An 18031-nucleotide genomic window follows, 5' to 3' on the forward strand; every position below is an offset into this window, starting at 1 on the left:
TTCTCCTTGCATGAGTTTTGGTAGATTGTGTATTTCAAGGAGAATTGATCCGTTTCATCTGAATTAATCAAATTTGTGGGCATCAAATTGTTAATATTCCTTTATTATCTTTTTAATGACCATATGATCGATAGTGATGGTCTCTATTTTATTTTTTCCTTAATTATTTTTAAATTGACATGTAATTATACATATTTGTGGGGTACACAGTGACATTTTAATACATACAATGTATCACAATCAGATCAGGGTATTATTTTGTAATACCAAAATACAAAAAGTAATTTGTGCCTTCTGTCTTTCATGCTTACTTAACCGGGCTAGAGGTTTATCAATTTTATTGATCTCCTCAACGAACCAGCTTTTGGTTTTGTTGACTTTCTCTGTTGATGTCCTGTTTTCAGTTTCATTGATTTCTACTCTAAGTTTTATTACTTCTTCTCTTCTGCTTACTTTGGATTCAATTCTTTTAATTTTTTTAGTTACCTAAGGTGGAGGCTTAGATTATTGATTATAGATCTTTCTTCTTTATTAATATATGCATTCAATACTATAAATATCCCTCTAAGCACTGGTTTCACTGCATCCCACAAATTTTGATAAGTGGTTTCTTCATTTTCATTTAGTTCAAAATGTTTTTTAATTTTTCTTTAGACTTCTTTAACCCATGTGATATTTAGAAGAGTGTTTAATCTCCAAGTATTTGAGTTTTCAAGCTTTGTCTTACTGATTTCTAGTCTAATTCCATTGTCCTCTGAGAGCATACTTTGCATGATTTCTGTTCTTTTAAATTTGTTAAAGTATGTTTTATGGCCCAAATGTTTTCTGTCTTAGTGAATGTTCTGTGTGAGCTTGAGAAGAATATGTATTCTGCTGTTGTTAAATGAAGTGTTTTATAGACATCAACTTGATCTAGTTGATGGATGATGCTGTTCAGTTTACCTATGTCTTTACTGATCTTCTGTCTGCTGTATCTGTCAATTACTAATAGAGGGGTGGTGAAGTCTCCAACTATAATAGTACATTCATCTATTTCTCCTTGTATCTCTATCAGTTTTTGCCTCATATGTTGACACTGTTGTTAGGTGCTTATTTATTAGAGATTATTATGTGTTTTTAGAGTATTGACCCCTTTATCATTATGCAGTACCCCTCTTTATCGCTGATAATTTTCCCTGCTGTGAAGTCTGCTCTGTCTGAAATTAATATACCTACTCCACATTTGTTTTGACTAGTAGTAGCATGTTATGTCTATCTCTGTATTCTTGAAGAGATTTCTGAAGATGTCTGCTGTAATTCTGTCCTTGCTCCTCCATAGGTAAAAGGTAAGGTATTTGTTTTACCCCGGCAACTTTGAAGATTTTTTTCCTTTGATTTTCTGCAGTTTGGATATGATATGCGTAGGTATAGATTTTTTTGTATTCATCCTCCTTAGTGTTCTGTGAGCTTCCTGCCTGGAACTGTGGTTTGGTATCTGTCATTAATTTGAAACAATTCTTAGTCATTATTACTTTATGTATTTCTTCTATTTCTTTCTTTCTTTCTTTCTTTCTTTCTTTTTTTTGAGACGAAGTCTTGGCCTGTTGCCCAGGCTGGAGTACAGTGGCGTACAATGGCTTAAACTCGGCTCACTGCAACCTCTGCCTCCTGGGTTCAAGTGATTCTCCTGCCTCAGCCTCCTGAGTAGCTGGGAGTACAGGTGCGCACCACCATGCCTGGCTAATTTTTTGTATCTTTAGGAGAGACGGGATTTCACCATGTTGGCCAGGCTGGTTTTGAACTCCTGACCTCGTGATCCACCCACCTAGGCCTCCCAAAGTGCTAGGATTACAGGGGTGAGCAACCAACCACGCCTGGCTTCTTGTATTTCTTTCTTCTCCTTCTGGTATTCCAGTTATATGTCTTTTGTAATTGTTCCACAGTCCTTGGACATTCTGTTCCTTTTCCATTTTCTTTCTCTTTGAATTTCAGTTTCAGAAGTTTCTGTTGCTATTTCTTCCAGCTTGCTCATTCTTTCTCTGCTGTGTCTAATTTATTGATGAATCAATCAAAGGCATTCTTTATTTCTGTTATGGTGTTTTTGATTTCTAGCATTTCCTTTTGATTCTTAAGATTTCCATCTCTCTGCTTACATTACTCATCTGCTCTTGCGTGTTGTCCACTTTTTCCATTAGGGCCTTTAGCATATTAAACATATTTTAAATTGCTGTTATAATAATTCCAACATTCCTTCCATGTCTGACTCTTTATCTTCATGCAGTGTTTTTTTTTTTTGTCCTTTAGTATACCTTGTATTTTTTTGTTGAAAGCTAGACATGATATACTAGGTAAAAGTGACTGAGGTAAATAGACCTTTAGTATAAGGTTTATGTTTATCTGGATAGGAGTTAGGCTGTGTTTACATTTGTTGTAATTAAATGTGTCAGAGGCTAAGATTTCCACTAGTGTCTGTTTTTGACTCTTGTGTATTTGGGTTTCCATTTCCCTGGAGACTTCTTAACTAAATTTAAAATGTACAATTCTTTCAGTCATATTCCCCTGTTATTATACAGGATCTCTATAGAAGTAGTGATAAAATGTTGAGAGAATGGAAGCATTCTGTAGTCATATGATTAGGTTGCAGTTTTTTAGTGAGCCTGTGCCCTCAGTTATGACTTTGAAAAGTGCTTCTCCCTTTCGTTTTGTTTTTTCCCCACTTAGGTAAGATAGAAAGGCTGGTGGGAGATAGAATTAGATACTGACTTTTTCCCAAGTTGATTAGGCCCTGGTAAAATAGTTTTTCATGAAGGTATGCCTTATAAGAAAAACCAAATGCTCTGGTTATAATTGTAAAATGACTGTTTCCCCTCCCCCTGCTGGAAGCAGAAAGAGATTTTTCTCTGATCTTCACTGTAAGAACAAGAATGTTTTAGGACTCCTGGAGGTAAAACTCTTCAAAGTGTGAGGTCCCCCTAAGACTGGGCTCCCTGGAGTTTTTAAGCTTTTGAGCTTATCCACACTCAGCCTCCTCAGTTATAGTTAGGTTTTCCTACCCCAGAGAACCTAAACTGTAAGTTTCTGTTCGTGTTCCTATGGAGGTTTCTGTTCATGTAAGCAATGAGTCTGTATCCGTCTGTCTCTTTCTCTAATTTTGGGGGAAGCAGTTTGCCCTGTGATCTCAGTTCTCTGATGGAGCTGAGAAGAGTTGTTGATTTCCAGTTTGTATTGTGGGGATGGGAGTGATGACTTCCAAGCTTCTTATACAGTGGACTCGAAACTGGAAGTCATACTTTGATTTTTACTTGGATATTTGCATCCACCTTTTCCTTAGCCTTTATCAGTGATGATGCAGATATGTCCTTTTTCTGTTCCTTTCACTTCATTTTATTGCATACATTCCCTGATGCAAGAAGTTGTTTCTTTATTTTAGTATATATGAATTAATCAATTTTTTGTCTTTCTGGATCAGAACTAATTTTGTCTGTTCACATCTGGGACAAATATACTATTCTATGTTTTTTTAAAAATCAACTTTTAAAAAACCCATCTGGAATGTTTGCACTGTGGTACATGTTGTAATTCTATATTCCCCATTTCGATACCGAGCGATTCCTCAACTATTTACTAAAAAATGAGTCTTTCCTTATATTTGTGTTGCTTCTGATTTAGCAACTATTAAGTTCAAATAGTTTGGATCCATTGCTAAACTTTCTATTCTTTTTTTTTTATTTAAGTTTTAGGGTACATGTGCACAACTTGCAGGTTTGTTACATATGTATACATGTGTCATGTTGGTGTGCTGCACCCATTAACTTGTCATTTAGCATTAGGTATATCTCCTAATGCTATCTCTCCCCCCTCCCCTGACCCCACAACAGTCCCCGGTGTGTGATGTTCCCCTTCCTGTGTCCATGTGTTCTCTTTGTTCAATTCCCACCTATGAGTGAGAACATGCGGTGTTTGGTTTTTTGTCCTTGCAACAGTTTGCTGAGAATGATGGTTTCCAGCTTCATCCATGTCCCTACAAAGGACATGAACTCATCATTTTTTATGGCTGCATAGTATTCCATGGTGTATATGTGCCACATTTTCTTAATCCAGTCTATCATTGTTGGACATTTGGGTTGGTTCCAATGAACAGACACTTCTCAAAAGAAGACATTTATAAAGCCAAAAAACACATGAAAAAAGCTCACCATCACTGGCCATCAGAGAAATGCAAATCAAAAACACAATGAGATACCATCTCACACCAGTTACAATGGTGATCATTAAAAAGTCAGGAAACAACAGGTGCTGGAGAGGATGTAGAGAAATAGGAACACTTTTACACTGTTGGTGGGACTGTAAAGTAGTTCAACCATTGTGGAAGTTGGTGTGGTGATTCCTCAGGGATCTAGAACTAGAAATACCATTTGACCCAGCCATCCCATTACTGGGTATATACCCAAAGGATTATAAATCATGCTGCTATAAAGACACATGCCCATGTATGTTTATTGCGGCACTATTCACAATAACTTTCTATTCTTAACCCAGTGCCATAAGGTTTTGATGATTGCTTCTTTGTAGAAGACCAAAATCTACAGATAAATTTGCCATATTTACATTTAAGGAAATACATATACTAGTATCTGTGTCTACTTATTCTTCTAGATGAATATCACTACCAGTCTGTCAAGTTATATAAAGGATGCCATGGGGACTTTAGATTAATATATAGCTGTAACATAATTCAAATTAGAGTCTATTTCATTCTTGCTATATTTAGACTTTCCAATCAAGAGCATAATACATCTCTGTTGATTTATATCTTCCTTTTTTCATTCCTATTTGGCTTTTTATAAATTTTAAAGTAATACTGTGTTTCAGTATGTCTCTATCATATATGAATTCTTTTATCATTATATTTTCTAGTTCTATGGTTATATGTAGGAATGCAGTTTTTAGTAGATTTACCTCCTAATTTATGAGTTCATATATTACTTTTGGCTATTTTTAGTTGGTATTTTTGGAGTTGTAATAGGTATGCATTCATGTAATCCAAACTGGAATACCATATATCTTCCTTTTCTATATGCATTCCTCATTTTTGTCCTTTTAAAGCTTTTCTTGTACCGTGTTAAATATAATTGGCAACAAGAAGTATCATGCCTTCCTGTATTAAGGGGAATGGTATTTGCTTCTTGGTTTTTTAATTTAGATATTCTACATCATGTCAAGAAAGAAATCCTCTACATGGAACATTTTAAACTTTTAAATACAGAATGACTGTAAATTTAAAAATCAATTCCTGACATCTGTTGAGATAAGATAATTATGGATTTAAAATTTGTATCTGTTAATCTGATAACTTATGTTGGTAGTTTCCCATGTGATACCGGTCTTGCATTCCTGGAATAATTCCTTCTTATATATAGCAGGCAAATCTTTCAAGGTGATGCTATATTTAGTTTGTTAAAGTTTTGTTTAGGAGTTTTACATGTATGTTCCAAAGTGAAAGTGATCTTTACATTTCTAGTGTTGTCTTCGTCAGGCCTGGTAGACCCTTGTCCTTGATCCTCCAGGGTGCTTCTCTACACTTCCCATTTATGACACTCTTGAAAGCCTGTATAACAGGGTATTTCTTATCATATCTGAAGAATCTCTGAGATAGCACCAAAGAAAAGCTGATTAGCTAAGGGAACATAGCATATTATTGTTTTAATTTTAATTTACCTGAATTTTTAAAGCCATTAAAAAACAAATTATCTACCAATGTATTTTGCCTATTCATCTATTAGAATCCAATTTTAATGATTCAAACAATCTCTCTCTATAGGCTGTTACTCCTTTGGGCGAATTTACAGAAAATATTAGTTTGTTATTTGCTTCACTTTCCCAGCTGTCCACATGGTCTCTTCTGACTGGTTTGTCCTCTTCCTCTTTCTCATCAACTGTGGGTGTTGCCCAAGTACAATTTGTCCATGCTGAGTTCTTTCTTTACTTCAGACATTCTCACAGTATAGTCTGTGAGTTATTGAGACCCTTTTAGGGGGTCTTTAAGGTCAAAACTATTTTCATATTAAGATATTATTTGCCTTTTTTACTCATTTTCTCATGAATATACAGTGGAATTTTCTGCAGACTGTAGTATGGGTGAAGATGTCATTCCTCTGAGAACTGGTAGAATATGTTAAGCAGAATCCAGTAATCCTCTATTAACCCAGACATTTGAGTATTGTGACATTTAAATAAATCATTGTATATTTTAAACATTTTTCCATTTTAATTTCTTTATTATTATTATTATTATTATACTTTAAGTTTTAGGGTACATGTGCACAATGTGCAGGTTAGTTACATATGTATACATGTGCCATGCTGGTGTGCTGCACCCATTAACTCGTCATTTAGCATTAGGTATATCTCCTAATGCTATCCCTCCCCCCTCCCCCCACCCCACAACAGTCCCCAGAGTGTGATGTTCCCCTTGCTGTGTCCATGTGTTCTCATTGTTCAATTCCCACCTATGAGTGAGAATATGTGGTGTTTGGTTTTTTGTTCTTGCGATAGTTTACTGAGAATGATGATTTCCAATTTCATCCATGTCCCTACAAAGGACATGAACTCATCATTTTTTATGGCTGCATAGTATTCCATGGTGTATATGTGCCACATTTTCTTAATCCAGTCTATCATTGTTGGACATCTGGGTTGGTTCCAAGTCTTTGCTATTGTGAATAGTGCTGCAATAAACATACGTGTGCGTGTGTCTTTATAGCAGCATGATTTATAGTCCTTTGGGTATATACCCAGTAATGGGATGGCTGGGTCAAATGGTATTTCTCGTTCTAGATCCCTGAGGAATCGCCACACTGACTTCCACAAGGGTTGAACTAGTTTACAGTCCCACCAACAGTGAAAAAGTGTTCCTATTTCTCCACATCCTCTCCAGCACCTGTTGTTTCCTGACTTTTTAATGATTGCCATTCTAACTGGTGTGAGATGGTATCTCATTGTGTTTTTGATTTGCATTTCTCTGATGGCCAGAGATGGTGAGCATGTTTTTATGTGTTTTTTGGCTTTATAAATGTCTTCTTTTGAGAAGTGTCTGTTCATGTCCTTCGCCCACTTTTTGATGGGGTTGTTTTTTTTTTTCTTGTAAATTTGTTTGAGTTCATTGTAGATTCTGGATATTAGCCCTTTGTCAGATGAGTAGGTTGCGAAAATTTTCTCCCATTTTGTAGGTTGCCTGTTCACTCTGATGGTAGTTTCTTTTGCTGTGCAGAAGCTCTTGAGTTTAATTAGATCCCATTTGTCAATTTTGGCTTTTGTTGCCATTGCTTTTGGTGTTTTAGACATGAAGTCCTTGCCCATGCCTATGTCCTGAATGGTATTGCCTAGGTTTTCTTCTAGGGTTTTTATGGTTTTAGGCCTAATGTTTAAGTCTTTAATCCATCTTGAATTAATTTTTGTATAAGGTGTAAGGAAGAGATCCAGTTTCAGCTTTCTACATATGGCTAGCCAGTTTTCCCAGCACCATTTATTAACTAGGGAATCCTTTCCCCATTGCTTGTTTTTGTCAGGTTTGTCAAAGATCAGATAGTTGTAGATATGCGGCGTTATTTCTGCGGGCTCCGTTCTGTTCCATTGATCTATATCTCTGTTTTGGTACCAGTACCGTGCTGTTTTGGGGATGCCCTCTCTCACCACTCCTATTCAACATAGTGTTGGAAGTTCTGGCCAGGGCAATTAGGCAGGAGAAGGAAATAAAGGGTATTCAATTAGGAAAAGAGGAAGTCAAATTGTCCCTGTTTGCAGATGACATGATTGTATATCTAGAAAACCCCATTGTCTCAGCCCAAAATCTCCTTAAGCTGATAAGCAACTTCAGCAAAGTCTCAAGATACAAAATCAGTGTACAAAAATCACAAGCATTCTTATACACCAATAACAGACAAACAGAGAGCCAAATCATGAGTGAACTCCCATTCACAATTACTTCAAAGAGAATAAAATACCTAGGAATCCAACTTACAAGGGACGTGAAGGACCTCTTCAAGGAGAACTACAAACCACTGCTCAATGAAGTAAAAGAGGATACAAAGAAACGGAAGAACATTCCATGCCCATGGGTAGGAAGAATCAATATTGTGAAAATGGCCATACTGCCCAAGGTAATTTATAGATTCAATGTCATCCCCATCAAGCTACCAATGACTTTCTTCACAGAATTGGAAAAAACTACTTTAAAGTTCATATGGAACCAAAAAAGAGCCCACATCACCAAGTCAATCCTAAGCCAAAAGAACAAAGCTGGAGGCATCACACTACCTGACTTCAAACATTTTAATTTCAAATACAGTATATATCTATAGATGTTATCAATATAAATAAAAGCTCTTTAAGGGTCCTCAGTAATTTTGATGACTAAAGGGATCCTGAGAGCAAAAAGTTTGAGAACTGCTGCTCTGGTATTGCCTGTTCAGAGTCCTCACCTTTTTCTCATAACCCCTACTCGTCTGTAGGGATAACTCCCAGATGAAGACTACTCTGTAAGAAGAAGCACTACTATTTCCTCCTGGAATTCTAGCCTGAAATGTCTGAAATTCTAACAGGTGGAGAAAGTGCTATGGGTTAAGAATTAGTCCAAGCCTCTGAAATAAGCACGTTCTATGGCACTCAGAGATTAACATGCAAGATTTGCATTTGATTTCCATTTCTCAAAATAAAGTAACTAAAACTGGAAATGGAGTATAAGCTAGATTATTTTCTGAGCCCTCGCTTTGTGTCAGGCACTTGGGAGCACAGATTTAAGTAACTCTGTCCTTGAGTAGCTCAAAAGTATAGTGGGTAGACAGAAGGTGATTTTATGTGTGTGTCAGCTCCTATTGCTTTCACTGCTTTACTTCGGATTGTCTTAATGTTTTATTTTAAATGATATGACAATACTTGTATGTTCGTTAATTGTATAATGCATCTCTAATCCCCTTCTTCCTCTTGCATTCTCCCTTTTCTGTGTTTGCAGTATCCGGCATATATTACTTACCCAGAATGCCATGTATAGGTCAACAGATACTTTTGTGGAGCAAAAATAAGAAAGAAATAGGAAAGTTTATTGTTTCTCTGTGCTTGCTAGCAGTGAAATATGTGACATGCTTTGTATTTTCATTTGTGGGGTCGTGTGTGTCAGCCCACCTGTTGTTTTATACATTTGTTTTTGCCAAATGGGTTAGTTGTGATGGTATTAATTTATTTGAACCAACACATGTCAATGTCACTAGTAAAACAGGATGCCAGTAAGCCATACCACAAACTAGCACCATCCTGTCCACCCCCACCAAGGGCCCTTGCCTTGATCTTAGTACAATTATTGGGAGTGTGTACTCTTCCTTCCCTTTTCCTTCTTTCTCCTCCAACCTAAATCACCTACATTGAAATTGGAAATGGCAAACTGCCTTACCAGCCCTTTCCTCCTCTTCTCTTCCAGACTACTGCTGCCACACTTACCTCCTAAAATGATGTTTTTATCATGTTGCTCCTCAAAAACCTCAGTGACTCCATTGACTTCCCAGGTCCTTCATGACCTGTCTCTATCCATTTGTTCATAGACACCTTCCTTGTCTTCTAGCCAAGCACGAATGCCACCTTCATTCTCATCTTCAAGTCTTTGGCCATTTTGTTTCCTGGTCCTGGAATACCCTCTCTCCTCCCTGAAGTCTCTAGCTTACAATCTCCCATTCCATTTTCTGAATGCCAATTGTAACAATTTAACACCTAGCTGCTGTGTAATTGCATGGTGTGAAGGTTTTCTTCCCAACTAGATCATAAATTCCTTGAGAGTAATGATGAAGTAATAAACTCTTTTTATCTCCCTAATTCCCTTCCCTCATAGGGCAAGGTAAAGATTTATTGAGTGTCAGCCATATAAATATGTTGATTACCTCTTAACCCTTCCTCCCCAACTGGAATACTCCTCAGTAAGCATTTATTGAACACCTACTCTGAGACAACACTGGAGTTGCCAGAACAATGGAAGTGAGAAAGACATGGTGTAGTCACAAGACTCAAGTAGAAGAGATTATGCAGTCAACATAGATATGTGAACAAAGGGAATGTTGAGAGGAAAGCCTATTTGAGCTGGCCCTAGGTATGTTGAATGGGGTTTTACCATACTGAAAAAAGAATGGAGGTGGGGGTGGGTGGGATTCCACATAGGGCAGCTTGCCTGAGCACAGGCATGGAGGCCTGAAAGTACGTGGCCTAGGTAGGGTATAACAAATTTGTGGCAAGAGATAAGTCTGTTGGTGTAGATGGGATCCAGATTTGATAGGGCACTGAATGCCATACAAAGAAGTTTTAAACCTAACTCTCTACGCATGGGGAACCAGCTTATAATTTTAAGCAAGAAAGTGACAAAGGGCATACAAGCTTTGTAACACAAATATCAGCCAAACAACAATTTCCCCTGTTTGCTGTCCTTCTTAGCTCTCAATTGCATGGCAAGTCCTATCTGTAATCCTCTAGTTGGGAAAATAAATCAAATCCCTTTACATTTGTTCCTGGCCTACCCCAAATTCTGGCTGACCTCAGGCTTGTGGCCATCTAGAAGTTTAATTTCTTCCAGATGTGCCATTCTCTAGACTGACATGTCGTTGTGAAGCCCCAGTGTGTTATGGAAAGAGCACTAGGCTTGGAGTTCAACTATATATGGATTCAAATCTCAACTCTAAGGAACATTGAATTGGTTTCTCATTACTCTGCAGCTTTAATTTTTTCTCTTGAACATTCTAAAGACTGTATCAAAATGGGCAATATCACTTGCACCATGGGTAAGTACCACTTTCACTTTTACTGATTATATTCATAACATCTGTTTTGCTTGATTTACTTGCTTCTTCCAATTTTCTTTTGTTGACCCTTTCTTTCTATGCATTTATTAAAGGGACGCTTTATAACCCAAACAGTGAACCAGATAGCTGCTGCAGGAAATGTTTGAAATGAGGCAGCTCAATTTAGCTGGATTGTTCTGTCAGTGGGTTACAGGAAGAAGTTCATAAGGTGCCTATGAGGAAACTAAAAAGTTTTCCAGCTTCTCCTTTGTTGGGTCTTCATCGTATAGTGTCATTATTTTGTTTTAATGAATTCCCAGAACAATAGGTACACCCATCTGAAACTATGACTACAGGACACATTCCAAAGCCAGAGATAAGTTATTTTTGGACTCCCTGTACCTTTACTTCCTATGATTTGTTTGGCTAATGTAGAGTTGCTGGAACCATGTATTTTAAATCACTTCCTGAGTGAAACATAACCAGCGAGGGGAGAGAGAGGGAAAGGAATTCTGCATTACTTTGCAAATTTTCTTGCTTTTTCTTTCTGTGCTAGTCACCATATGGGACTCATGGACATTTAATAAATTTACACTAAAAGAAAACTTACTGAATTGTGCTACTCTCTTAGCCTCAGTTCTTCTCATCAGCTAAAATGGTTCTTGTTTTTAGCTAAGATTTCTAGAAACCTTGAGTGCCTACTTGCGAGGTTGAGTGCTTTTTGTAGGTTTGTCAAATGTAAATCTCAGAGTGAGACAAACATTAACCATAAATATTGACTCTGATGCTGCCTACATTTATAAAGGAAAGTTGATTTGTCTTGTTTGGATTTTATTATTTGTGTTTAGGTTAATATTATTTTCACTGTTTTTTCCCTTGTCCTGCTATTAAGGTTAAAGTAGCAATAAAAGTGTCTGTTGGAGTTCTTGGTAATTCAGGACTGTAGCTTGAGGGAGAAATGAGAACTAGAAATAGTAAGTTTCCTTAATAAATCAGATTAAATCTGGGAAATATCTGTTATCTGAGTTACATAGGAGCTAAGATCCAGAGCAAAGTGGAGGGGCTATTTGTTTTCTTTTTTCTTTGTATTTATTTTGTTTGTTTAAAGAGGACATCTGTGCATGTAGGTGGCCTTGCTTAGGGAGTCAGAGCCCAAGTGATATGAGAAGGGCACCCACTCAGGTGGTTGGCTTGAATACTAGAACTTAAACACATTGAAGATGACATCTGGACTTCCACATGGATATATGGCTTGCTGTGGGTGTCAGAGGCTGAGCAGGGTAAAGAAGGAATCTACATGGAGTAGTAGTTCAGTTGTGTGAGTCAACCTGACAGGTATGAGGAGATCATCTGTGCAGAGAAGAGTTGAGGAAAAGATAGGAGACTGATTATATACAGGAGGATTGTTCAAGAAAGTAAAAAAATTAAAAGATTTTTCATTGTTAATGAAGGGGAAGGTACATGTATAGGAAGAGAAAAGACTAGATTGAGCCTTGTTATGTTGGATTGGAATTAGATATAAGTGAAAACTTATGTTTTTTACATGTGTAAATATTGATATATGTAAAACATACATGTTGTCAATATATATAGGTGGATGTGAAAATATATGTGAAAGTGTGTGTGTGTTCCCTACTTATGTCCATTGGGGAGCAGCAACCCGAATAACAATGAGCACCCAGATCATGTCTTTTAAATACCACCCCCAACTAAAAGGACTCAGAGTTCCTGGAAGAAATGGCTGATATTGGAGATGGAGCATGAAAATACAAGATGAGTCTGGAATGTCTTTTGTGACAGAAATTAAGTTAATTCTCAAAGCATAATGGGGATATGTCAAAAGAACATAGAAGCCAGCTTGAAAAGGTTCCCACTGGAGAAGTTTGGAAAATTTGAGTATGAAAACAATAGCAATAGATTATAACCCATTGAAAAAATTAGGATTTATTTATATATAAATTGAATATAATTTTATTGAATGAAATGAATTCAATTGATTGAATGAAAATGTTTTTATAAGAAATGGTTTTTTTACTTAGTGTCAAAGTACCTCATCATAAAATAATCGCTGTTACAAAGAGACAAATGATATATTAACAATGTAAAGACCTGGAAGATATCACTTTTATCAAGTGATCAAAAAAGTATCATCATTAGTGGGGCAAATAAAAAGTATGTGCCCTCTAACAGGATGCAAATAGAAGAACACAATGTCACTTCTCTGATATTATTGTCAAAGATGTATAACCTGAGTCTATTTGTGAGGAAACATCAAACAAACCAAAATTGAGATATTGTCTACAAAATAATTGGCCTGTAATCTTCAAGAGTGTCAAGATCATGAACCTCATAATCCCGGAACAGGATCTGTTCCAAGTAGCAATTACATATGGGTATTCCTTCCAGCACTTTTCAGGAAGTTTATGTTTTTCCAAATTTTGATTCTCCCCAAAAGTCAGTTGAGAAATTTGGAAAGTGGGAGCAAATTAGCAACCAACATAGAAATGTTACTGGTTTGAAGGAATCTGCTGATGTGACATTCAAAGCAAGAACAGAAAACATTGACGCATAGAGTCAAAGGTTGAGGTCAACATTTCCAGGAAGAGGTCCAGGGGCTTATAAGAGAGAAAGTCATGATTTAATTAGTTAACCTTGATTATAGCTGTTACATGTTGTATGTTTATGTCCATGGTCTTGTCTGCTGCTAACAGTGAGTCATTCTACCAATGAGATCAATAGTAGGCAGGGTGCTGTGGCTTACGCTTGTAATCCCAACACTTTGGGAGGCTGAGGTGGGAGAATTGCTTGAGCCCAGGAGTTCAAGACCAGCCTGGCCAAAATAGTGAGACCCTATCTGTACAAAAAACAAAACAAACAAACAAAACAAACAAACAAACAAAAAAACATTAACTGGGCACAGTGACGCACGCCTGTAGTCCCAGCTACTTGGGACGCTGAGGTGGCAGGATTGCTTGAGCCTGGGAGGCCAAGGCTGCAGTGAGCAGTAGTGGCACCACCACACTCCAGCCTGGGTGACAGAGCAAGACTCTGTCTCAAAAACAAACAAACAAAAACCCACAAAAGATAAATAGTAATACGTTTATATGCATAGTATACTTTATATAGATCCTGAGTGGTGTTCCAAGAAATAACAAGCCTCAGAAGTGAAATAGGCCCTTATATTGGCAGTTTTGTCATGTGATTCTGTGTGGTGTTGTTTAACCTTGCTTAGAAGATCCAAATGTTTAAATATTACCCAACAATGTTTCCTGATCTTATACATGTTGTGTGTTGCAATGTTCACTGTAAGGTACAGTTATTTGTAAAGCAGACAAAATAGTTTCATCATTAAAAAACAAAATAAACTTATATGAGCCAGCATGTGCCCAAAAGCTCAAGTAAAGATGCTTTGGATGCACTCTTAATCTGACCAACATCAACACAGAATGAATTTTTTTTTTCTTTTTTTTGAGACGGAGTCTTGCTCTGTCACCCAGGCTGCAGTGCAGTGGCACAATCTCGGCTCACTGCAACCTCCGCCTCCCGGTTTCAAGCGATTCTCCTGCCTCAGCCTCCTGAGTAGCTGGGATTACAGGCACACACCACCACGCCTGGCTAATTTTTGTATTTTTAGTAGAGGCGAGGTTTCACCATGTTAGTCAAGCTGGTCTCGAACTCCTGACCTCAGGTGGTCCACCCACCTTGGCCTCCCAAAGTGCTGGGATTACAGGTGTGAGCCACCATGCCCGGCTGATTTTCTTTTTTCTTAAATAAAAAGTAAAGGTACTTCTTCCTGAATGACAGGAGGGAAGACAGACAGAGTCAATTTCTCGTCTGTTGTTGGTAATAGGAAAAACCTGCTAACAATCCTGTATTAGGCCTGGTTCCCTAGAAGCAGAAGCAGAGACAGGATTTTATGTGAGTCCTTTACTGAGGGAGTCCTCTCCGGAGAAAGGGATTGAAGAAAGCAGGATAATGAACGGCAGAAAAGTCCAGCAAGGTTGGATTGGTGAGCAGCAAGGGAGCTTGGCTGAGGCTATAAAACATGGCTTCTTAGTATCCCAGCACCCATTTGATCCACACATCAAGGTTAACTTTTGTAGCTGAGGAAGTTGTTTTATGGTCAATAATTTTGTGCATTATTAGTACCTTGGGGTAACTTCGTATCCTTCCCTATCTGACCATATATCATCATGTGTGCATGGTAGTGTTCCAGAATAACCTATTATTTAGTTCACATTTGCACAGATTTCAAGTTACTTGTGCATGCTAAAGAACATTGAGATTACATTTCTTTTTAAATTTTATTTTAAATTGACATATAATTGTACATATTTATGCGGTACAGTGTGATGTTTCAATACATGTATACTTTGTGTAATGATCAAATCAAAGTAATTAGCATATCCATTACCTCAAACATTTATATAGGAAATTTCCCTTGGGGTATCTGTTCTCTTAGTTTCAATCATCACCTTGATGTTGTTAACTCCCAAGTCTTTGCCAATCAATCTTCATCTCATCTGGCCTATCCAGCATCATTTTTGTATCTGGCCCACTATGCCACAATGATTCATGCATAGTAGGTGTTCATAAATGTCACTCACACTTCGGTCAAGCTGGTCTCTTTATCACAAATGAGGTATTGTGAAATTGAACACATGATTTGGACCTTAACTTTAAAAACAACAACAACAACAACACTAACTGGGCAAGTTAGCCTTTTGCAGCTTTCAGTTTCCTTATCTGCACTAGGAGTGATAATGCCATAGCATAGGAATGTAGGAAAAATTAAAGGAAATAATTCATTTTAAGCACATAGCCCAGTGCCTAGAAATTGACATGTACTTGGTAAATGTTGGTTCTTTCTCCTTTTTGCTGAATATTTAAGGCCTGCTTTTTAGGCCTCTTACTTGATTTATCCTATTTGTTTTTTACCACATTCATCACTCTTAGTTCTGACAACCTAGGACAAGAAGTTTCTTTAAAGAGTTGGAAAGTTTAAAACAAATAATATTTGTGTAATTCAGTAGAACTTTTCTGGGTATGATTTTTGACTAAGATTTTCTTTAAGAAATAGGAAGGGTGGGCCTACATAAAGTTGGCCATAATGCTTTTAAAAACTAAATAAATCAGTATACTAATATTTTTAAGTAAAATTTACAATCTGAAAAATTACACTTGGGATAAAGAACATTTTTCATCTTTAATATTAAATTCTTAAGAACAGCATTGAATGGCACACTATGTTTCTTTTCCCCATGTCAGTCATCTAGTATTTCTGTGCATATACACTGTATTAAGACGTCTGGGAGAGTCAGAGGAATAAGATAATTTTTTTTTCCCATTTTCAAATGGCCAGCACATTTCTCAATACTGATGTCTAGTTTTTATTTCAGTTGATTACTTGTGAACTACTGTTATGTTTGTACACATGCCCTCATTTGGTTTTATACTCATTTGAATGGTTCTCAAATATTGCCATCAACTACATGGTAATGCTAGAGGTACATTATATCTAGAGGGTAACTGAATATATTTAGTTTGCATGAATATATTCATGCAAGAGCATGAAAGAAGACATAAGACTAAGTGCCAACCCAAAAGGTGAAGATTACCCAGATGTCCATCAGCTGATGAAAAGATAAACAAAATGTGGTCTATCCATACAGTGAAATAATATTCAGCCATAAAAATTGATGAAGTGCTGATACATGCTGTAACATGGATGGATGTTGAAAATATTATGCTAAGTGAAAGAAACCAGACACAAAGTGTCATATATTGTGTGATTTCATTTATATGAAATATCCAGAATCAGCAAATCTATAGAGACAAAAAGTATAATAGAGGTTACCAGGGCCTGGGGGATGGGGAGTTACTGTTTGTTGGGTACAGAGTTTCTGTTTGGGATGATGAAATAGTTCTGGAAATGGATAGTCGTGATAGTTGCACATAGTAAGTGTACTCAATGCTACTGAATTGTATACTTCAAAATGGTTCAAATGGCAAATGTTACGTGTAAGGGACTTGAAGATCATTGTTATAAGCCTCCTATTTTTCTTTCTGCACAGGTGCCATGGATAACAGAGGCTTTCAGCAGGGGAGTTTTAGTAGCTTCCAGAACAGCTCCAGTGATGAAGACCTGATGGACATTCCAGCAACCGCTATGGATTTCTCCATGAGAGATGATGTTCCTCCCTTAGACCGAGAAGTAGGAGGTATCATTATTGGTGATGATAATTTATCTTAATTTTTAAAAATTTATGTACAATAAAATTTTATTTTTTTTAATTTTATTTTCTAGCACACAGTCCTGTGAGTTTTTAACAAATGGCTAGATTCTTGTAACTACCACCACTGACAGGATACAGAACAGTTCAACTCCCTAAAGAATTCCCTCTTGCCACTCCTTTGCAGTCAGACCTCCTTCCTCCCTAACCCCTGGTACCAGTGATCTTTTCTCTGTCCTTATAGTTTCTTTTCTTTTCAATGATGTCATGTACATGGAATCACATAGTATGTCACTCCTTGAGACTGCTTTCACTCAGATTAATGCCTTGGAGATATATCTAAGTTGTTCATTTCTTCTTCTTGCTGAGTAGTATACCCAGGAGTAGGATCACTTAGTCATATGGTAAATATGTTTAACTTTATAAGAAACTGACAAACCAGAGTGCCGGTACCATTTTGCATCTGAACTAGCTATGTATGAGAGTTCTACTTGCTCTGCACCCTTAACAGCACTTGGTATTTTGGCCATCCTAGTATAATACGTATGTAGTGTTATCTCATCATTGTCTCAATTTAATTTCCTTAATGGCTAATGACGTTGAATAGCATTTCATGTGCATATCTGCCCACCTTATATACTGTTTGATGAAGTGTATGTTGAAATCGTTTCCTTTTTCTATAATTGGATTTTTTATTAACTGGAATGCATTCGTAAAATTAAGATCCCCCGCCTTGGTTATCTGGTTACCTAGCTGCATATTCTTTTCAATGGCTGCGTACAATTTCATGGTATGTTTGTGCCATGGCTTATTTAACCAAGCTTCTATTGATGCACATTTCAGTTGTTTCTGATCTTTTGCTGTTACAAACAATGCTGCAACAAACAACCTTGCATCTATGTCTTCTAGGCATATGAGAGTATTTTTGTCGCATGAGTGTATGAGAGTGCCTATTTCCCCACAATCTTACCAGTGCTGACATTACCATTCTTTTTTCATCTTTAC

General features: G+C 37.0%; 1 protein-coding gene across 2 annotated transcripts in view; it reads left to right on the forward strand.

Annotated features, from left to right (window-relative positions):
* The window catches only part of CLCN5 (chloride voltage-gated channel 5), a 161556-nt gene that overhangs the window by 94206 nt on the left and 49319 nt on the right, over nt 1-18031 (forward strand). For both annotated transcript variants that reach the window (XM_019019652.4, XM_055375782.1), the window contains exon 4: nt 16868-17014. In XM_019019652.4, coding sequence (XP_018875197.1) covers nt 16868-17014 — 147 coding nt within the window. The remainder of the gene's footprint in view (nt 1-16867; nt 17015-18031) is intronic.

This window comes from Gorilla gorilla, chromosome X (assembly GCF_029281585.2).
Source record: "Gorilla gorilla gorilla isolate KB3781 chromosome X, NHGRI_mGorGor1-v2.1_pri, whole genome shotgun sequence".
Taxonomy (NCBI): Eukaryota; Metazoa; Chordata; class Mammalia; order Primates; family Hominidae; genus Gorilla; species Gorilla gorilla.